This window comes from Petromyzon marinus, chromosome 27 (assembly GCF_048934315.1).
Source record: "Petromyzon marinus isolate PM22_M1 ecotype Great Lakes invasive population chromosome 27, UKy_Petmar_22M1.pri1.0, whole genome shotgun sequence".
Lineage (NCBI taxonomy): Eukaryota > Metazoa > Chordata > Hyperoartia > Petromyzontiformes > Petromyzontidae > Petromyzon > Petromyzon marinus.
Window position 1 is genome coordinate 12,728,504 of NC_133693.1, and position 23,280 is coordinate 12,751,783.

Genomic DNA, 23,280 nt, shown 5'->3' on the forward strand with positions numbered 1-23,280 from the left:
CAAAGATAGTTCTAAAGGCTGTTCCGGCAGAATGCCGAGATCACTAGCCAAAGCGCACCTCCGATTAGCACGGTTTGCTACGTACGATGTGAAAGAAGTTCAACATTACATATACAGACAGACAAAATGAAGACTTTACCCCCTTGTTAATAAAAAAAAATAGAATTTACAGCCGCATCTCATTACACTGTTGGGGAAACGCCTCGCAAGTGTTTATCAGGCATGGGGTTCGTTTGATGATACATCACCGCTTTATATGAATGTACTATCCGCCTCATTCCCATATCACCTCGCTGGGCAGTTTGTCGACTCCGCCTTCTATGGCAAGGGGCCCGAGAGCCATCCGGATATCACTCAGCGATAACTGATGCTAGCCATGGCCAGGAATCAAATTTAGGTCACTGGGTTCATACGGCAGTGCTGGTGGCCCACTCCCATCCACCTGCCTCGTGAGAGTCTACGCAGTGTGAGTTTGTCTGTTTACGTGCGTGTCTGTGTGTCTGTTTACGTGCGTGTCTGTGTGTCTGTTTACGTTCGTGTCTGTGTGTCTGTTTACGTGCGTGTCTGTGTGTCTGTTTACGTTCGTGTCTGTGTGTCTGTTTACGTGCGTGTCTGTGTGTCTGTTTACATGCGTGTCTGTGTGTCTGTGTGTCTGTTTACGTTCGTGTCTGTTTACGTTCGTGTCTCTGTGTCTGCGTGTCTGCGTGTCTGTTTACGTGCATGTCTGTGTGTCTGTGAAGATATGGGGAGCAGTGGTGTAGTGGTTAGTGCGCTGTGCTGTGAACTCGGTGACCCGAGTTCGATTCCCACTCATGCCCAACACCACTGACGATTATTTGAACCTGTCCTGGGCCTCCCCTACGTCGACTCAGCCTCAAATAAGTACCTGGTGCGGTGTGTAAGCATCGCCACTGGTGAGACAAAGGTGGTCGGGCGTGGTGCTGGCCACCCATCCCCCTCGTGTACCATGCCGGTCTTCATAGGTGCTCGCGAACAGCACTTGCCCCAACAGTTTGTGAAGGCTAGACGGGGCGATGTTTGTCTTTGTTGACATTCATTGCCACGCGTTGGACACGAGTGTGGCCACAGTGAGGAAGCGGGCTCTCTCGGAGTGAAGGCAAAACACGCTGGCCACTGTGCACAGCCGTTCTCATCGGTCTTCTGTAGCTTTAAACAAAACATATATACACACATGTAAGAATAAGGCTGCTAACTGATGAAAGATACACGGCATTTTTGATGGTTTAAATAATATTTAAAAAGAGCTAATTTTGTTTGCAGTAATATATTTTTTATGTTTAACATCTTTGAAAATAATGACAATTTAATAGCCTGCAGAAGCCCCGCAGTCATATATCATTGACGGTCTGCGCTCCATCAATTCAGGTGTTTTGTTTTTACTCAATTGCCGATTCACAGGCCCAAAGGCCCAAAAACGCCAAATGGGCAGCAACAAATGGCACTCTTAGAGTTGTGATTGATAAAAAATAGTGAACACGTCTCTTAATATTGAGCGAGGTAATGAGAACTTGGTATAAGAGACGATGGGAGGAGGTGGCGGTTCCAAAGTGGAGCGGTGCGAGGGAGGTGACCTGCGGTGTGGTGAGTGAGTATGGGGAGTGGGCGTGTGATCGTGGGGGGTGGGCGAGTGATCGTGGGGAGTGGCGAGTGATCGTGGGGGGTGGGCGAGTGAGTGTGGGGAGTTGGCGAGTGAGCGTGGGGAGTGGCGAGTGAGCGTGGGGAGTAGTTGTGCCCTGTATTTCCACAGTTGGCACAGTAGGGGGCACAGCTGGTGCATCTGCCAGTCATCTCAGTCACTTACCTGGGTCTGTCCCGTGACCTCCTGCTAGCAGCGGGCCTGGCACAGGCGCCGTGGTGACGTCACTGTCACTTAGCGGCGAATGCCGGGTGTTGTGTTGCGTGTGCCCCGTATTGTGGTGAGCGGTCGCAGTTGGGTGACACGAGCCCCATCAACACGAGCGGATGAAATATATGGATGGTACGTGTGTATCCAAACAAATGTGCCATTCATTTCGACAGCCATGTTCTGCGGAGACCCAGGCGTCCCCGCCAACGGCGAGCGACAAGGCAGGAGTTTCACCTTCCAATCGGAGGTCTCCTTCACGTGCGCCTCTCCGCTGGTGCTGGTCGGCTCTGCCAAGCGCGTGTGCATGGCCAGCGGGATGTGGAGTGGCACTCAGCCGCGTTGCATCGGTGCGTCCCGCCCCCTCTCTCTCTCCCTCCACATGCTCACTCACCCACTCGCCACACTCACTCTCCCAACCTATCACTCACCGCACTGCGAGTCACCTCACTTCCCACTGCCTTTTCCCTCGGACTGCTCCACTGTGGCATTGCCTCCTCCCATCGTCGTCTCTTTTCCCACCCTGGGGGCATTGCGAGCAGAGGCCGCTGTTGACAGATGCATCCACGTGGGCTTCACTTTACCAGCTTCAAATCCCTAATTGAGATGCATGGCTCTTTCGGGAATGGAAAACCTTGCAGGAAATGTTTCAAAGGACAAATGGAGACTGGAGCCGCGTGGAGTGGAGTTGACTACAAACTACCGCAGTTAAATTATATAAAGTGAAATTCAACACCATTTGAATTAGTAAATTGCCCACGTCATGCGACTACGTCTAAAGATTCTGTACACAAGGTAGTCTTGTCCGTCCCCAGACTTGTGGTCATTGGGGCATCACTGCTGTTGCCTCCGTCAGTGTACACCCAACCTTGGCCAGCCTTTGGGTGGTGTCCGCAGAACAGCTGATCCATTTCACAATGTTAGTCCATTGGAGGTGTTCCCACCTCTCCCTGTTCCCTCTCCTCCACCTTTGCAGGACGGTGGTCGTTACTGCTTTCGTAGCTCTGCTGACGTGGTCCGTACCACTTCGCTTTTCTGGATTTCACGGACCGTCGTCGGCTGTGATCTCTAATTTATTCTTGTTATCGCTGCACGCACTCGACTGAATCAATCTTTTGGTGCGGCCTACGAGATGCGCAGTGGCCCTATGAAGCATCTCATTTCCATTGCTGGGATATTTCTCTTATATTTGCTGTAATTGTCCGAGTTTCAGATCCATACAGGAAAACCGATAAGACTCCTGCTCCAACGATTTCGATCCTAGTGACTATTTCAGACGTTCTTGGCATTCCAGATCGGGTTAAGTTTGGACGGCGATGGCTTTTGCCTTTGCGGCCCTTGACTTTCTTTCCTCGAGGGATTTTCCATCGTTGACGATCGTCAATCCAAGGTAGTTAAATGTTCCCTTGTCGTAGTGGCCCGTCCATCTGTGTACACTGGAATGTACGTACATATGTTGAACCTCCTTCGCACTGTACGTAGCCACCCGCGCTAATTGAGGTGCAAACCCTCCTGGCGCAGAGGCCTACCTGAAGCTCATGGAAGGCAGGGGGTGGCTTACCTCCCTCGTGGCGTACGCTTCCGAGAAGCCAACCCAGCAGCTCTACATCAATTAAGGCTTGCGTGTTGCGAGATAGTGGTAGGGAGAGGAGGAATGAGGGTTATTATTTGAAGTGAAGGAGGAAGCTCGGGGGAGAGCAGGATCACGATTATTTCTCTGCTGATTAAGACAACAGGACAGAGGGAAATGGTCACCTACAGGCAGGGGAGAAGAGCGAGATCTCAAGCCTGCACCTGAGGAGAGGGAGATGGAGTTGCCAGTGAGGTGAACAGATGGAGTGTGACATCAGTTTGATCCCGCGGTTTACGACCAAGTGTTTCTTTGTGTTGGCACGTGCCACAATGAAAACGACAGGCGTTATTATGTACATCATGGGACCTTTTTGCCAGTATCAAAGTATTAAAAATATATAATATATATGATATAGCTGCTCGCCCCGAGCTATTAATGCTCTGATACATGCATTGTCTTTGTGACAAATTGGCATGTTCTTTTTACGTGACAACCCTTACTAGTTGGCTGTATCGGGTGGTGGCGGGTTTTAACTACACATTTATATATTTACGCGATCTAACCCAAAAAAACCCCTTATGGATGATATTGGTCGTGAAAGCCTCCGTTTTAAAATGAAGAGCTAGTATAACGACTATGTTGATTTTGACTCAAAATAAAATAAGACCCTGCCCTGTTGGAGGTTGAGCTTAAATGCAAAGGTATAAGGATGGTGACTTGGAAACGGAAACAATATTTGCTTCTGTCTGCAAACCGTGTCCTCTTTTTACAGAAGCATCTCACACGACCTGCACCAACCCCGGCACGCCTCACAACGGATTTCAGAACTTCTCCCTGGGATATCAGGCAATGTCTACACCAGCGATCTTCTTCCCCCATGTTGTATTCATCCAACTGCAGCATCGGCTGCCGCAGTGTAACGCATTCACATCCCCTGGACCTGCAATCCAGAGGTTGCGGGTTCAATCTCCCGGCTCGGCAGTTGAAACAACGGTGCAAGCTTCTTAAATCATCCCACCCCCCCTCATCTCTGTCCACCCGGCAATGTAAACGGCTTCACCGCAGTGGCGTGCGTAGCCCACATTGAGCCGTGGTGCCCGATGATGGCGAGATGTTAACTCCCTCACCTAGTATATGGGAGATCGTGGGTTTGTTCCCGAACCTGCCGCCTGCTGTATATTTGGAGTTTACGTGTCTCTCTCCCCATGGTCTCGTGGATTTTTCTCCGGGTCCTGCGGTTTTTCCCTCCACATTTAGAATAGACGTCACTCGTTTAGAGTATTTGACCACCGCTATAAATGTCCACGTGATAAGCCGCTTCGCTGAACTGTCATTTGTGATGATTGGGTCGCTTCTCAAAAAAGTCCTACATAGCGCAATGGGCCTTGCCTGGTAAAATAAAAACATAGTTTAGTTTTTTTTAGAAACATCTGGCCAGCTGTCCAGAGCTCCATCGAGTGCAGGCCCCCTCTGCGAGCCTGTGGCGTGAAAAATAAAACAATTTCTGTGCTGCGCCTTTTCTCCCACTCCTGCTTCAACAAGCGTTGTCTGCTTTGTTTCCCTTTTTTGTTTTTCCTTACAAAAACGACGCCAGGTTGGGAGCACCGTGGCATTCGAGTGCAAGAAGGGGTTCCACATCCAGGGGTCAAGTACTCGGACCTGCCTCCCCGACCTCACGTGGAATGGCCTCCAGCCCGAGTGTGTCTGTACGTTCCTCGCCATTACAGCCTTGTGTCCAGCACGCAAGTCCTGCCACCATTCGAAAGCTCTCGGCCTCGCTTAGACCGCTGGCTCAAGAGGGCTGAACGCAAAAAATTAGCTGAGCACACTCGCTCACCCAGTCGCTCACCTAGTCACTCACCCGGTTACTCACTCGGTCACTTACCCGGTCACTCACCCGGTCACTCACCCAGTCACTTGCTCATTCGCTCTGTCGTTTGGACCACCGCAGGCTCCACGAGTTGGAGAAAATGTGGCCGTAACCAACAACGGGCAGCAGTGACACAAAGACTTAACCTTAGACCACTTGCACCCTCATTGGGACTTATCTGTTACGGTCATCAGTGCTTGCTGTGTGATGTGTTTTTTAATGTTCGGGTTTCTCATTATTTACAGATTTTTATATCGGTCCTAAAAAAAACAAAGAGGAACAGTGCCTGCTAATGCACGCGTTCCGTAAAGGCTTCCAACGTGCGATTGTCCTCGGTAATGACCGTGCCGCGGTTGACTTGCGATCGTAACGTTAACTTCCGGGCCCCGAACGAGGTGACGTCGCGCATCATGAGGTCAGGGGGCAGCCGGAACGAACCTTAGGAGACATTTGCCAATCTGCTTGGGCCCGACGAACGGTCGCATCAGGGACAGCGGGCTCGCCGCATTTACAATCGCAGCCTCGCCGCAAAATTCGCGTGGCCTCGCTGTCGATCGATGTTTCACCCCCAACCTTGCATTCTACGGTTTCAGAATCAGAAGCAGTTTATTCACGCCGTAGGAATCTGACGAGCTACGAAGCTCTTTTTTTACGCGGACGTCCACTTTGACATCAGGAGCAGAGCAAACGCCGACCGGGAGCGGCAACGGCGCCCGTCGCGCGTTTTTCCGACACCGAATGGCGCACGCGAATTTGCCCGCCCCGGCCTATTTTTGGAGGTGGCCAGCCAACAGAGCGAGCGTGGGAACCCCCCCTCCCCCCCCGTGGGGACCTTTGTCGGCGCGCGTTTTTCAGCGCACAGATGCAGCCAGCCGGAGACTCCAGCCTACGCCGACGTCCGGGCGCAGGACGTCGCGCAGCTGGGCTACACGCTGCTCTACTCGTGCCAGCCCGGCTACTACCTGAGCGGCGGCTCGGAGCACCGCACCTGCGACCCCGAGGGTGCCTGGTCGGGAAAGCCGCCCCTCTGTCACGGTGAGGGCCGCCCGCTCCTGCTGGGTTTGGGAGAAAGTGAGGCCCCCCCCACGCCTCAACTCCCCCCCCCCTTGCAACAACCCCCTCAACCCCCTCCACCCCTCAACCCCCCTCACTGCCCTCAACCCTCACACAACCCCCTCAACCCACCCCTCAACCCCCCCTCACCCCCCTCAACCCCCACCCCTCAACCCTCAACCCCCCCCTTCCCCCTCAACCCCACCCCCCTCCACTGCCTTCACGTTATTTGTGGTCTCACTAAAATAAATTGACACACGATCGATTGACCATTGTGGATTTGACAGCCAGCATGGGGAAGCCTTCAACAGTAGCTTGACAGAGGGCTGAACATTTATTATAATTATTACATAGCATTTGTATAATACTGTAGTCATATACAGCATGGTTGTCTACGTACGGCGCAAAAGAAGTTCAACATGCATATATGAGTGTGTATACGTCCAGCATCGTGAAACCACATACTTAGAGAGTCTTGTAATTCTAAAACTTGTATTTGTTGTTTATATATAGTGAGTGTCGCTGCCTTCTAGGATCACCACTTTATATTGGCAGACTCCTCGGATCTGGCTGTCTCTCACACAAATACCTCATCGCCCTGGCTCAGTGGGGCCGTGTGTGATACTCGTGCTGCTTGGGAAAATATTTGACAACCCTGATCCTGCCGACTAGGTCAACAACCTCTAGATTTCCTCTCTCCCAGATCGTGCTTCTGAGCTTTCAGATAGCCTCGCTGGCTTAAGTTTTATCTGAGACAGGTCCAGAAACATTGGTTAATGACTGGAAAAGGTCTAAGCCATTACACCAGCTCTTTTTAAAGGTCTCCTCTTTTAAACATTCTGACATCGGTGACAGAATGACACATTTACCGATCACTTGAATATGCAAGTGCCATGTTGCAAACATCTTGCGGAACTCAAGAAAGGATACCACCAACCACACTGACCTTGCATTGACAAACCTCCGCATCTTACCAGAATGTGTCAGCTAAGGATGACATATCTACGCCTTCTTTCGTTTTTGGTACAGCCTCTGGTCCTTGCATGTGATTGGCTCACAAGTGACGACGCCACATGTACCCCTCTATTTAAGACCGTAACAGGAGGAGGGTTTCTGGCTGTCGCCTGATGATGCTGGTTGTTGTAATTACCAGCGAAACGTCACGGTGCTCGAATTGTGAATGTCGTAGTGGGTTTCCTCTCCAACACACAACCGATGTGCTGCACTAGTAACTAAGTGGCACGTTTTTTTACGTGACAAACCTTACTTGTTGGCTGTGTCGGGTGGTGGCGGGCTTAACGACACATTTATATTTACGCCATCTACACCCAAAAACCCCTATTATGGATAATATTGGCCGAGAACGCCTCCTCTGCATGAAGCTGCATATTTGGTGAAATCGTCTCACGGGGACGTGCCAGGTGGATTATTACACCGTGGGCCAGCGAGAGATGGCGGTGGCCTTGAGCCAGCAGTGGATTGACCGTGGCTGACGATGAATCAGACTCGCTTATAAGCAACGGGCGGTGGTGCGGGGCAGTTCAGGCTGAGGGCTCACCACCGCAGCATGCTGCTCGTGACCGGCGAATCGTGTTCGGGGCCCGCAAACCGCACTTCCGCACCCCGCCACGCGCACGTGTGGCTACACGCTGTATTCCCGACTGCACACTCACGGCTGCATGTTCCCGGATGCACATTCCCGGCCGCACTTTCCCGTGAAAATCAGGCTGCACCTTTCTAGCGCAGATCGTAAAATTCGAGTCGCAGCTGCAGGATTAAAGCATCAAAGAGCCTTGTTTTGCTTTAAAATAAAAAATAATAATTTACTTTTGTAACGTCATAAAAACCAGTGCCGACGTTAATGTACATGTCAGCTAGGGAATTACATGTTGAGAACAATTCTGAATATGTAATGTGCCAGTTCGCAATATTTCCCAGCGAGAATAATATCCCAGTGTTCGTGTTAATTTGCATATTTTAGGGGTTTTTTTCTTCTGCAAAATAAATGTGCTGAGGCTCGTTTAAAAAAAAGTCTGTGTGTCATTGAGATGCAATTCGCCTGTCTCTGAGCCCATGGCTCCCGGTTGACTGAGACACTCGTGTAGGCGGTTGTGTCACAGTACATTGAGGCCACCTCACCGCAACGGCTCTCACTGATTTTCTCATAACGATCTTTCGCAGTTGATGTGCAATGATAGCGCACTCACTTCTGGCAGCTTAGCTGCCTCCCTTCCAATTATAGAGGCGTTTGAGCCTTTGAGGTACGATTAGCGTGATGCGCAGTGCAACTGCGACGTGATGATGGCGATGACGATGATGACGCGTGTTTTGTTTGTTCACGATTGCAATGAGATCATTGTTTCTTGTTTGCAGCTGGAATAAAGCAGAAGGAGAAGACGAGCGTGTCTCTACTTGGGACGACCGGATTCAAGCCAGCGGGTGATTGTCAGCATGCTTTAGCCTCGTTACGTTCATCCCGAAATGTATTCGCATTTTTCCGTGGGGGTTTTCTATCTTTTGTTTCTGAGAGTATGGAGTAATAATAATAATGATTAATAATTAATTGTATATAGCAGCTTTCATCAAGGATCTCAAAGTGCTGTGCAGGACGCAGCAGCAGCAAACACTGAGCATAAAAATCATATTATAAATACATTTTAATAATCCATTTACGAAATGACCTAAAAGTTTAATAAGCTGAAGGGTATATAAATAGGTTTTAAAACGCATTTTAAACATGTCCACAGACTCTGACAGATCCCTGATACCTCTTGGAAGTGTTTAATTACCTGGGGGCTACACGGGGAAAAATCTCGGTCACCCATAGACGGAAGCCTCGACCTGGGAATGCAGAGAAGATCTGCAGGAAAGGTCTGCAGGGTATTCATTTAGAATTGAAATTGTGGAGAAGTCATGTCTTATGGCTTCAATGAGGCCACACGTCAGCAAATAATTGCAGCTTAGTTTTCTTTGAAGATAAAAGCTTGTCAATATTAACAAGGCTGGCAATGTCAAATATACTTTAAAAAGTGATCGCAAATTAATTTTCTTTATGCGCAGAATACCTACCAGAGGTTTATTTTTGTTATATACAGTGAGGGAAAAAAGTATTTGATCCCCTGCTGATTTTGTACGTTTGCCCACTGACAAAGAAATTATCAGTATATAATTTTAATGGTAGGTTTAGTTGAACAGTGGGAGACAGAAAAACAACAAAAAATCCAGAAAAGGTCTGGAGACTGGCTAAGCCACTCCAGGACCTTAATGTGCTTCTTCTTGAGCCACTCCTTTGTTGCCTTGGCCGTGTGTTTTGGGTCATTGTCATGCTGGAATACTCATCCACGACCAATTTTCAATGCCCTGGCTGAGGGAAGGAGGTTCTCACCCAAGAATTGACGGTACATGGCCCCGTCTATTGTCCCTTTGATGCGGTGAAGTTGTCCTGTCCCCTTAGCAGAAAAACACCCCAAAAGCATAATGTTTCCACCTCCATGTTTGACGGTGGGGATGGTGTTATTGGGGTCATAGGCAGCATTCCTCCTCCTCCAAACACGGCGAGTTGAGTTGATGCCAAAGAGCTCCATTTTGGTCTCAGCTGACCACAACACTTTCACCCAGTTGTCCTCTGAATCATTCAGATGTTCATTGGCAAACTTCAGAGGCGCATGTATATGTGCTTTCTTGAGCAGGGGGACCTTGCGGGCGCTGCAGGATTTCAGTCCTTCACGGCGTAGTGTGTTACCAATTGCTTTCTTGGTGACTATGGTCCCAGCTGCCTTGAGATCATTGACAAGATCCTCCCGTGTAGTTCTGGGCTGATTCCTCACCGTTCTCATGATAATTGCAACTCCACGAGGTGAGATCTTGCATGGAGCCCCAGGCCGAGGGAGATTGACAGTTATTTAGTGTTTCTTCCATTTGCGAATAATCGCACCAACTGTTGTCACCTTCTCACCAAGCTGCTTGGTAATGGTCTTGTAGCCCATTCCAGCCTTGTGTAGGTCTACAATCTTGTCCCTGACATCCTTGGAGAGCTCTTTGGTCTTGGCCATGGTGGAGAGTTTGGAATCTGATTAATTGCTTCTGTGGACAGGTGTCTTTTATACAGGTAACAAGCTGAGATTAGGAGCACTCCCTTTAAGAGTGTGCTCCTAAACTCAGCTCGTTACCTGTATGATAGACACCTGGGAGCCAGAAATCTTTGTGATTGAGAGGGGGTCAAATACCTATTTCCCTCATTAAAATGCAAATCAATTTATAACATTTTTGATATGCATTTTTTTGGATTGTGTTGTTATTCTGTCTCTCACTGTTCATAAACCGACCATTAAAATTATAGACTGATCATTTATTTGTCAGTGGGCAAACGTACAAAATCAGCAGGGGATCAAATACTTTTTTCCCTCACTGTATATCGAAATGTATGGGATGTTAACGGTTCATAGTTTTGCAGATATCGCAACAGGTTATTTTGTAAGCACAGGGTACAACTCATTAAATATTCAATCACTCTCTTCCCCAACATACGGAGCCCCATCACTCTCGTAGTGTTTCGTCACCTTTTGGAGAAGGCAGCCGAGGGTTATTAGAAATCAGTGGTGGATAAATATACAAGTGGATCACCCTGCATTGAGAGATCTAGTTACACATTCGTCAGAGGTATCATTAAATCTTGACTTAAAGCTTTCGTGACTGCAGGAATTCATATTCTTTGGGTCTTTCGGTAAAGTCACATAGATAGAAAAATAATAATAAAAATCACGACGTTTCGATCGCAACACAAGCAATCGTCTTCAGGTGAGAAAATTCATTTCCCACCTGAAGACCCACAATTACTCGTCGAAGAAATACATTTTCTTACCTGCAGACGATTGCTTGTGTTGCAATCGAAACGTTTTTTTTTATTTTCTATCTATGTGACTTCACCGAAAGACCAAAAGAATGTAAGTATCATTAAACTTCGCCTTTCCTTGCGAAGGCATTTGGCACCGCTGCATGTCACACGGCAGCTCGGTGTGTAAATCGCATCCTGAGGCAGCCGCGCGCTTTGCCGCGCAATCGCCTCCAAGTGGCCCGCTCGTGGCACGCGCGGGCAGCCACCAGACGATGTGATGTCGTTGTCTCGGGTCACTTCCCCGTTCCTCCAGCAGCTTCTGGAAACTCGGGACAGCGCGCGTCTGTCTGGCAGGAGGACATTCGCAGACTCGTGATTTCACATGCGAGAGACGTTCCTTAGGGGGTCTCGTTGAGAGATGAGTCAGGGCAGCGGTGGGTTCGGTGGTTATTGCACTGCGCTATGGACCTGGTGGCCCGAGTTTTATTCTTGACAAAGGCTAACAGCAGTGGTGAGCGATAGCGGAACCAGATCTGGCGGCCCCAGATTAACGGACGTGCGTTGACCAGTGGTCAAAAAACCGCTGTGACCGAAATGGCGTTGGGGAGACTTTTCATCCAGCAGTGGGTTACCAAGGGGCCATAAATTATAAACGTTGCCTTCGAATCTTCACCCATTTACTCTCGCGTCACGTGTTGTGTGCTGTTAGTCCTGCATACCCACACCTCGTCATAACCAAAGCTCGTCATAACCAAACCTCGTCATAACCAAACCTCGTCATAACCACACCTCGTCATGCCCACACCTCCTCGTTATGTGCACACCTCTTCGTCATGTGCACACCTCTTCGTCATACCCACACCTCCTCGTCATACCCACACCTCCTCGTCGTAACTACACCTCGTCGTAACCACACCTCGTCGTAACCACAACTCCTTGTCGTACCCACAACTCCTCGTCATACCCACACCTCCTCGTCATAACCACACCTCGTCGTAACCACAACTCCTTGTCGTACCCACAACTCCTCGTCATACCCACACCTCCTCGTCATAACCACACCTCGTCGTAACCACAACTCCTTGTACCCACAACTCCTTGTCGTACCCACAACTCCTCGGCGTAACCACAACCGCTTTGCCGTGACCTCTCACCTCCCGCGGCCACAGTGCCCGACAGCATCTTCGCCGAGAACCACACGTGGAGAGGATTCTACGACTACCTGGGGAAGAAGCAGCCACTCTCCCTGAGCGCCCCCGAGTTCAACCTGAGCAGTTTCCGCGTGAACCTCACCTTCTCGGATCGCGCCGTCGATCTCAGGCTCTCCGGTGAGTCTCCGGCTGGCCGCCCTGCCGGAGGGTGCGGCTTTTGCGTCGCAGGGTCCACCAAGAGACACAGGGAGGCCGCGCAAAAGCGTTGTGAATCGCCGTTAATTCCACTGTGGAACTATTTTTTTTCTTTTTTTTGTTCCTGGGTAGTAAGTGTTATTTCCTAATTGCTGATGCCTCAAAAGTACATAAAATGGCTATTATTCCCCACAAACTTTGCTTTGTGACCAGGACAGTGATATTTTGAAATTTACCTGTTTTCCAGACATTCCAGATAGATTCAGTGCTGAGTAAACTTGGAGCAACTTCTCGAACATTTTAGAACGTTCCAGTAATATAAATAGGTTTATAAATACAGGGGCCTTAAGCCTACCAGTTCAGTTTAGTTCCAGCTGCCTTAGTAGATACATATCTTTACTTTTTTTGAAATGGCATGAAGAGGCTGCAAGCATCCGGCAGACGCAATTTGCTATGTCTGTGGCCAATTTATCAAGACAAGAGCGAAAAAGTACTCTGGAAGTATCTACTAGGATGCGTGAGGCCTACAATGCCTATTTCAGCAAGCCTGTCAGAGATCAAGACAAATCCTGGGCACCTCATTTCACCTGCAAGCAATGCAAAAAAAAACTGGAAAGTAAGATGGAAAATTGTTGCTCGAAATTTAATGTTATAACAAAAATTCAAATTGTAAAAGTTTTTATGTTTTACAATTTTAAGTGTTATTGAAAAAATATATCATATATGAATCTCTTACACATTAGTCATGGGTGAAATTAATTTATTTTTGTAGGATGGTACAGAGGGGAAAAGAGAGCCATGAAGTTCGCTGTCCAAGAATTTGGCGGGAACCCACTGACCACTCAAGCAACTGCTACTTCTACATGGTGGACCCTTCCAAACGTTGGACTGGCAAGAACGCACCTGCTATCATGTATCCGGACTTTCCTTCATCCATCGCCCCGGTGCCACACTGCCATGAGCTCCCCGTACCCACTCCTCCGGAGAGAGAGCAGCCATCTTTAGAAGAGAGCAGCAAATCAGAGAGCGAGGAAGACGTTGTAGATCCAGATGGAGCTGAGGAGAGAAACCCGTACTACCTCAACCAAAAACACCCCAACGACTTGATCAGGGATCTTGGTCTCACCAAGTCCAATGCCGAGCCTTTGACGTCTAGGCTCAAGCAGTGGAACTTGTTGGATGAAAGTGTGCAAGTCGCAGATCAGAGGAAGTGTCACCAACCTTTTTGCAACTTCTTCACCCGTCAAGATGGGCTCTGCTTCTGCCACAATGTGACCAGTCTGTTCGAGTCAATCAGAATCGCCTGTAACCAGAATGAGTGGCGCCTCTTCATTGACAGCTCATCCAGGAGCCTCAAAGCCTTGCTGCTCCATCATGGTAACAAGTACCCGTCTCTTCCCCTGGCTCATTCGGTGCATCTCAAAGAGGACAAAGAGGATTACAACAGCATCAAGACCTTGCTGGATGCCTTGAAGTATGATGAGTACGGCTGGGAGGTCATCGGAGACTTCAAAATGGTGACATTCCTGATGGGTCTCCAAGGCGGTTTTACCAAGTTTCCCTGCTATCTTTGCCTTTGGGACAGCAGGGACACCAAGGCGCACTACCACAGGCAGGACTGGCCACAGCGGACCTAGTTCTCTGTGGGGAGGAACAGCGTCAAGTGTAAGCCACTGGTGGACCCCCGGAAGGTGCTGATGCCACCACTGCACATCAAATTGGGCCTTATGAAACAATATGTCAGAGCTGTAGATAAGGACTCGGCAGCCTTCAAGTACCTTCAAGACTTCTTCCCTAAGCTGTCTGAGGCAAGGGTCAAAGCCGGTGTCTTCGTCGGACCACATATAAAGAAGATCCTGGAGTGCAATTAATTCCCCAAAAAGCGCACTGGTAAGGAGAAAGCTATTGGAACAGCTTTGTCGCAGAGGTTCGTGGCTTCCTGGGCAATCACAACGTCGAAAATTATGTGTAGCTGGTTGAGACTCTGATGAAGAACTACGGCACAATGGGCTGTAGGATGTTCCTCAATGTCAATATCCTTGATGCTCATTTTGATCAATTCAAGGAGAACATGGGAGCATACTCGGAGGAGCAAGGCAAACGCTTCCACCAGGATATACTGGACTTTGAACGCCGCTACCAAGGACGGTATAACGAGAACATGATGGGAGACTACATTTGGGGGCTGATTCGTGAAAGTGATTTACAGTATAATCATAAATCTCGAAATACTACTCACTTCATGGGACCTCCTTTGCCAGTACCAAAATATGAGAATAGGTTTTCCTCTTGTTTCTGGCAACAAAACAGGTGTTAAGATTTTGATTTAAAGCTTTCGTGACTGCAGGGATTCATATTCTTGGTTCTTTCGGTTTCCCTTCTACGTGACTTTACCGAAAGAACCAAGAATATAGGTGTTAAGATGTTAAAACACCAAAATGAAACCTTTTACAAGGAATCATAATTGGCAATAAGTAACGGCAAAGCAGTTATAAGTGACTCACAGAATTGTGCGCAGTTGCGTATACAGAGTCCACGACTTCCCTGAAGGCATCAACACCTTCAGCGAGCGCGATGCCGATCACACAACGCGGTTCGAATTCGACCCTCGATCGATGGCTGTGCCATCGCCGCGCACGCGTCGAATAAAAAGCAAGGCACAAGTCCTTATTTACTAACAACTCCTATAATTTTTCATTGCTGGAGGGGTTGCCCCCCCTACCTGAAAACCCTGGCTCCGCCATTGCAACTACTCACTTCTAAATATTTTGTAGTCAATTTTGTCTTGCTTTAGTATAAATACATGTTCATTTTGATTCATATGTTTTCCCGTTTTATCATTGAAAATAGGTACATTTGAAAATATCACTGTCCTGGTCACAAAAGCAAAGTTTGTGGGGAATAATAGCCATTTTACGTACTTTTGAGGCATAAGCAATTACAAAATAACACTACCCAGGCACAAAAATTATGTTACATAGTGTTCTCGGGCGAATCATTTTTTGTACGTTTGCGTAATGCGTGATATCATTAGAAATAAGAGTTGAATTTTAGTTGAAACAAGGCATGGGTTTCTTCAATCCCGCCCCCGACCCCTCGCCTCTGTCCACCCGGCGGTTAAAATGAACAACGCCGCAATTGATTGGCTGGTTGTGTGTGGTGGGGTAGAGCTTGGAGGAGCGGTGATGCAACAGTAAGCACGCTGCACTATGAACAAGTGTTTCACTCCACGTTTCAGAAACATCACGCGTTCGGAGTATTTGGCTGCTTGTGTACATTTCCGGATGATGGCGAGCCACTTCGTTGAGCTGCCATTTGTGATGGCGGGTTCGCTTCTGAAAAAGAGCTACGTAGCAGCTCCGTGGTCATTACCTGGTAAAATCTAAAATATATAAATATTATATAGACGGCAGCAGGCCAATGGAATGGTTTAGATGGAATGTGATCCTCCTTAACCAGGGGGATGCGGCCCAGCCGAGTAGGCGCGCCCACCCAGTGACTTGGCAGATAGCGGCGCACTCTGACTTACAAATGCCTTACGACCCGAGCATGTGAAAGCACTTGGAGTGTGTACGACAGTGGTTACACACTTGTAGTTTAAATATATGTATACATACACGGTCTGTTCTCCTGTAACGTGTAGTTTTCATGACGCGAATGGGATATAACGCGACATGTATTTAGGGATTTGAAGTTTTCGTGACTGCAAGGATCCATACTCTTTGGTTCTTTCGGTAAAGTCACGTAGGCGAATAAATATATAAATATATAAATAAAGCGCGACGTTTCGATTGCAACACAAGCAATCATCATCAGGTGTTTTCATCAAAATATTCTTGCTGTGGTTGTCACACCTGATGATGATTGCTTGTGTTGCAATCGAAACGTCGTGATTTATTTATTTCTATTTTTTATTTTATCATTTTTTTATTTCACCTACGTGACTTTACCAAAAGAACCAAGAGTATGTATTTAGGGAACACATTTTTATAACGCCGATGCGATTGGATATAACGCAATCAAGCGAAAGGAACTACGTTACGCGAGTAGGAATAAGTGGTCGTACGGCTGCATCGGCGTAGCATCACACAAGGCAGTGGGATGGTACTGGATGCTTCTAGATCAGTGGTTCTTAACCTGGGTTCGATCGAACCCCAGGGGTTCGGTGAGTCGATCTCAGGGGTTCGGCAGAGCCCCCGCCACGGAGGTCCGGACACACTTGAATTATTGTGTAAATTTGTGATGACACACACGGCCCGCTTGGCCATCACTGGCTGCAGATGATCATGCTACACTGCTTGGCCAATCAGCGCTGCGGGGAATTTAGTGCGTACTCAGTAGTCAACGTGTGACTGTTGTTGTCGTACGTCGTGTGATTTCTTTAATATTTTATCCATACTATGTCGGGCAAAAGAAGAAAGTGGTCGGACGAATATGTACAACATGGATTCTCATGTATCACGGAACGTGATGGGAGTGAGCGTCCTATCTGCATGATTTGCAACGCCAAGTTGAGCAACTCTAGTCTTGCACCGGCAAAACTAAAGGAACACTTCTTGAAGCTGCATGGAGACGGGGAATACAAGAACACAACACTTGCTGAATTCAGGGTGAAGAGAGCCAGATTCGATGAAAGGGCCACTCTGCCTGCTCTTGGATTTGTACCTGTTAACAAACCGATCCTGACAGCATCGTACGAAGTTGCTTACCTGATTGCAAAGCAGGGCAAGCCACACACCATTGGTGAAACACTTGTGAAACCAGCTGCATTAAAGATGGCGAATCTGATACTCGGAACAGCGGCCGAAGGTAAATTATCCCAAATTCCCCTTTCAAATGACACCGTCAGTGACAGAATAGAAGACATGAGTAAAGACATCTTGGCTCAAGTAGTCGCGGATCTGATTTCAAGCCCGGCAAAATTCAGCCTTCAACTCGACCAAACCACAGACGTTTCTGATCTAAGCCAGCTTGCTGTTTTTGTACGCTATGTGAAAGACGACATGATAAAAGAAGAGTTTTTATTTTGTAAGCCTCTTACAACAACAACGAAGGCAGCCGATGTGAAGAAGCTTGTGGATGACTTCTTCAGAGACAACAATCTTTCATGGGATATGGTTTCTGCAGTTTGTACGGACGGAGCTCCAGTCATGCTGGGAAGAAAGTCTGGTTTTGGTGCGCTAGTAAAGGCCGATGCACCACACATCATTGTGACGCATTGTATTCTGCACAGGCATGCGTTGGCAACAAAAACCTTACCTCCAAAAATGACAGAAGTATTAAAAACTGTGGTGGAATGTGTGAACTATGTGCGAAAAAGTGCTCTGAGGCACCGCATCTTCAGTGAGCTGTGTAAAGAAATGGGCTCTGAATTTGAGGTACTTCTGCTCCATTCTAATATTCGGTGGTTATCCCGGGGACAGGTGCTGAATCGTGTTTTTGCCATGCGTGTGGAATTAGCCCTGTTTTTGCAAGAGCACCAACACTGCCATGCAGATTGCTTCAAAAATCCTGAGTTCATTCTCATTTTAGCGTACATGGCTGATATATTCGCAGCTCTCAATCATCTCAATCAGCAGATGCAGGGTGGTGGAGTCAATATCATGGAAGCGGAAGAACACCTGAAGGCTTTTCAAAAAAAGCTACCGTTATGGAAACGACGAACAGAGAACAATAACTTCGCAAACTTCCCGCTTCTGGACGACTGTGCAAGTAAGATCGAAGATGTGTCTGGAATCGGAGATATTTCTGTATCCACGGAACTGAAGCAAACAATTGCCACGGACTTAGATGAGCTTGCAAAGTCTCTCGACGGATATTTCCCTACAAGAGAGTCATATCCAGCATGGGTGAGACAGCCGTTCACGTTTGCTGTTGAAACAGCAGATGTCAATGATGAATTCCTCGACGAAATCATTGAAATTCAGCAGAGCCAGGTTCAACAGCAACTCTTCAGAACAACAACGCTCTCAACGTTTTGGTGTCGACAAATGAACAAGTATCCAGTTATTGCTAAGAAAGCCCTGGATTTTTTTTTATACCATTTGTTACAACATATCTTTGTGAGCAATCCTTTTCGAGGATGCTGGACATAAAAACGAAGAAAAGGAACAGACTTTGCTGTGAAAATAACATGAGAGTGGCACTTGCCAAGGTGAAGCCACGCATATCTGAACTGATCTCTCAAAGGCAACAGCAGAAGTCACATTGATTTCCAGGTATGTAATTTGTTGTGAGTTTATGCATTGTGTTGGTTTTATTCTTTGAACAAGGCAATGTTCATGCACGGCTCATTTTGTGTACCAGTAAAAAACATATCTATGTCTTGAATTTGAAAAAAATCACATTTTATTTTTCACTAAAGAGGGGTTCGGTGAATGCGCATATGAAACTGGTGGGGTTCGGTACCTCCAACAAGGTTAAGAACCACTGCTCTAGATGCTACCCATAGTGCCTCAGTCTTTGTTCGGCTGGCGTACGCATCTCGCGTGTTATTACGGACTCTGCTTTACCTCTATGTTATATCTCATTCATGATAACGCGATTTTTCTCATAACGTGGTGTCCTTTAGGAACTACTGCCACGTTATAGGAGAACAAGACTGTACCTATGTTTGTTAGAGAAAGACAAAAAAAAGAGGAACTACATGGATGAGAGAACTTACGCACGTTAGGGGCATTATCTGGACTGTTACCAAAAATAGGTGGTCTGCTTGGGCAGGACTCATCGCACAGAGAGATGATGGCCGGTGGCCGAGGATAATTACGGAATGACAGCGAAAATTACATCGGTGTCCCTGGAGAGGAGGACATCGGCCATGGAATGAAGCAAATGAAATCGGCTCGCAACGTGCGGTCGCACGGTGTAACGTTGGCATCGCAAAAGCTGTGGATAGATGGCGATGGCTTGGGGCGCGCATCCATCCAGCAGTTGGTAGATGGTGGCTTGTAACATATGCGATTGGATTGAGATTGAGCTGTGCTTTGCGGTGGGTGTCATGTGTTAGGAATATACAAGCGGCAAGAAGCCAGACTGACGCTGCACATATTCACGATCACAAGCCAAACGCAGACTTCTGCCACGAAATTCAAGGATGAAAACTGGGTCATGGACGGATACGTGAGTAGGAATTCTAATCAAGTTGTCAATTTCATCAAGGTGACAAATATGACATTGCCCTTGCGTTATTATTTACGTGACATTGTTTTGGTAGCAACAAATTCATTTTTCCCGAATGGAAATCGCAAATGATTGCGAGTTTTTCATTTGCATTAAACAAGGAATCCTCAGATCCTGTAAAGTAGCCAATGTCATGTTGTTGCTGTAGACACTCAGAATTCAGAAACACCGACCTACGCGCACACACAGAGACAGTGCGATCTCTATAGACGGAGCGCCCTGTACAGTCACACTCACGTCTGAATGCTCCATAATAGAATTGTAGGCGTGGATAAGCGTAAAGTTTAGTCAGTTTAACATGAGCAAAGTTTAGTGATTGTTTGATATTGGTTAGCATTTTTTTTATTGTCATTCAAGAACCCAGAAATATTGTGTGACTTTCAAAAGTATGGAAGAACAGCAAATAACGTATAACAGGCCAGGCGTAATTGTGATTGTTTGATTTTAAAGTAAATTTGAAATGATTTGTTCGAACTGAAAAGTGTTATTTACGTGATAAAATGCACTTTGTATTTCAACTGCGCTCGGTTTGAATTTTTTGCAGGTGTCTGCGGAACACGGAAGCTACGTCTATCAGGGGTTCATCCACGCGAAAGGCTTCGGGCAGTTTGGAGTGCAGCGTCTGGGTGAGACGCTGCACGCCTGCGCATTTTTTCGGTGCTCATTTTATACGTCTTGCGTGTTTCCTGTAACGCGTATGTGGCCAGACGACACTTAGTGTGGTTGTACGTACGTGTGTTGAACTACTTTCGCACTGTACGTAGCCAGCCGTGCTAATCGGAAGTGCGAGAGGGGGCAGCCAACTAAACACAAAAAGCGGTTTTCAAGAAATCAGTTTTCAATCTAGATCATTTAAAAGTGCATGGTTCCAGTGTCTTCCTAATATCGGAAGGAACAGCATTCCAAACAGCGGCATAAGCGCGCGACACAGTGACCGTCTTTGTTCAATCGCGAGCCAAAATCCTCTGTGAAGATGTCCGGAGTTCGCGTGATGGTTTACACTCCTTGACGAGATATTGTCTATCCACGGATATGGTAGCGGCTGGGCTGTTGGGTCATTGGAGACGCGTTTTTCTGTGAACGTGTGAGGACGTCGAGGTTTTGCGTCTTTATCGTGTTCCGCGAGATACTCGCACTCGGTCCGGGAAAGTTCGCTGGTTGATGTTGAGTTGGAGGTTCCTTGTTTCCAGAACAGATGTGAAACCGGTGCTTTAGTTGGCCCCCCAGAGAAAAGGCCCGTTGGTATGCCCCCTTCGGGTTGTCTGTCTGGAGACCGGGAGATCATCGATTTTACGTACTGTATGTATGTTGAACTTCTTTTGCGCCGTATGCAGCCAACCACGGTTAATCGGAGGTGTGATTGTTGTTCGTTCGCCGGGTTGATGATGGTGGAATCGGTCCATCATAGTGAGTCTGCTTCACCTCCGCTGAGTGTCAAACGCAAGGTCGGCAAATTGTAAAACGCCGGCAAATTCCTGCTTTTTGCAAATGTTTTTGGGACACCAGGACTGACTTTCTGAAACTGAGACCGACTCGGCCAGACCGGGACACAGACTGCAGCCTCACAGAGCCACCTGGCAGACTCCGGCACGTGCCGCTCCCATCGAACAAAGACGGTGGTCACCCCATCGCACGGCGCTTTCAGATGCGCTTCTGCGGCTGTCTGGAAAGCTCTTCTTTCCGACATTAGGATGCCACTGGGAGCTATGCTTTTTTAAATAACCTCGCTTGAAAACTCATTTCTTAGAACTGCTTTTTTGTGTTTAGTTTGTTGTCCTTTCCCCTGCACCTCCGATTAGCATGGTTGGCTACATGCGGTGTGAAAGAAGTTCATCATACATACAAACATGTATCATGTCTTTTCTCCCTGTGGTCACGTGGAATTTTTTTTCCGGGTCCTCTGGTTTTTCCCTCCACATTTAGAATCAACGTGCATTTAGGGTATTTTGCTTCTATATATTTCCACGTGATGATGATAAGCCACTTTTTTGAGCTGTCATTTGTGGCCGGGTCGCTTATGAAAATAAACTAACATCTCAGTGGGCTGTACCTGGTAGAATATTTTTTTTTTTAGTTTTATCTACACTTTTTATAGTGATTTGCTTACCTTTTCTATACTTTGCACTCCCGTCATGTTGTTTGTTGTTGCAACGTTCTGACCCAGTGCTCCTTTTGGGACGTCTGAAAAAAGAGCTTTGTAGCTCATCGGACTCCTCCAGCGTACATAAACATTCTGATTCCGATGGCACGCGCGCGTGAACGTTTTGGCTGCACCCACCAATGTTTCCCACAGGCCTAACGGAGCCTGGGGGCTGGCGAGAGTCGGGCGTTACCCGCAGGGGCACCAGCAGCAGCTCCGTGGCCATCGCCATCCTCGTGCCATTCTTCGCTCTCATCTTCGCCGGCTTCGCCTTCTATCTGTACAAGCAGAGGCGAGTATCCCGGGGCTCGGCGGCCCCCCCAAACCCACCCTCGCGAAACGCAACCGCTGTGCAATTGCGCGGTGGCTAGGAGACGTTAACTACCTCTACCGGTATACAGGAGGTCGTGGGTTCGATCCCAACCCTGATGATGACTGCTGTAGATTTAGAATTTTCGTGTTTCTCTCTCATCACGATGGCTAGGAGACATTAACTAATTACCTTGGCGTAATTACCCTCAGCCTATACATGTTCATGTCGTGTATTTGAAGTCACCGCTTTAATAAACGGATTATCCCCTCCACCCTTTCTCTGCAACCCCCCCCCTTTTACCTCACCATGTGAGTTTTCTTTCCCCTCATCCTCCCCATTGATATCGGCTCTCCTCATGTTCTCGCTCGCAGTCCCCACTTGGGAGGGGCAGAGAGCCGGAATCTCCGGGGGCCGGGGGTTTTTCTCGAGGAGTTTCTGTCCCCCCCCCCCCCCCCGTACTACGACCGGTGCTCTGTACTGGGCTCGTGTCGAGTCCAAGATACATTAAGATTTTACATTTGCAGCCTCTTCTCTTATAACGCTGTGTGGTTTTCATAATGCTAATTGGATATCGCGCGATCGAGCGAATGGAACTACGTCGCGCGAGTAGGACTAAGCGGTCGAACGGCTGCCTCGGCATAGCATCGCACAAGGCGGGATGCTGCTGGATGCTTCTAGACGCTACCCACAAGCCTCAGCTTTTGTTTAGCCTGCATACGCATCTCGCATGTTATCGCGGACTGTGCTTTACCCCTATATCATACATTATTTATGACAATGTGATTTTTCCACAAGGCGGTGTTCTTCGGGAACGCAACTCCTGTGTGATTGGAGAACAGACTGTAGATTTTACATAAATTTAGATGTTACACATCTGGATGAAGCACACGAATGCGCTGCTGCACTATGCCAACGGAAAGTGACGTCGCCTATTCAGTACAATTTGGCAGCTGGTGGTGTATGGCGCACTTTGTCAGTGGTGAGTGTGAGTGTACGCTGTGATTAAGTAAGTGTCAGTGTTTGGTGAGTGGGGAGCGTCTGGTGACTATGAACGCACGAAGCATCTCCCAGTGCATAGAATGAAACGTCCGATATCGCACTACAATCC

At 47.8% G+C, this 23,280-nt stretch overlaps 1 protein-coding gene across 4 annotated transcripts in view; it reads left to right on the forward strand.

Moving 5' to 3' along the window:
• LOC116946465 (CUB and sushi domain-containing protein 3-like) overlaps positions 1 to 23,280 on the forward strand; it is a 692,643-nt gene that overhangs the window by 663,506 nt on the left and 5,857 nt on the right. For all 4 annotated transcript variants that reach the window (XM_032961364.2, XM_032961362.2, XM_032961363.2 and 1 more), the window contains exons 61-69: positions 2,041 to 2,214; positions 4,210 to 4,283; positions 5,032 to 5,143; positions 6,163 to 6,342; positions 8,734 to 8,799; positions 12,364 to 12,522; positions 19,547 to 19,659; positions 20,264 to 20,345; positions 22,013 to 22,151. In XM_032961364.2, the coding sequence (XP_032817255.2) occupies positions 2,041 to 2,214; positions 4,210 to 4,283; positions 5,032 to 5,143; positions 6,163 to 6,342; positions 8,734 to 8,799; positions 12,364 to 12,522; positions 19,547 to 19,659; positions 20,264 to 20,345; positions 22,013 to 22,151 (1,099 nt within the window). The remainder of the gene's footprint in view (positions 1 to 2,040; positions 2,215 to 4,209; positions 4,284 to 5,031; positions 5,144 to 6,162; positions 6,343 to 8,733; positions 8,800 to 12,363; positions 12,523 to 19,546; positions 19,660 to 20,263; positions 20,346 to 22,012; positions 22,152 to 23,280) is intronic.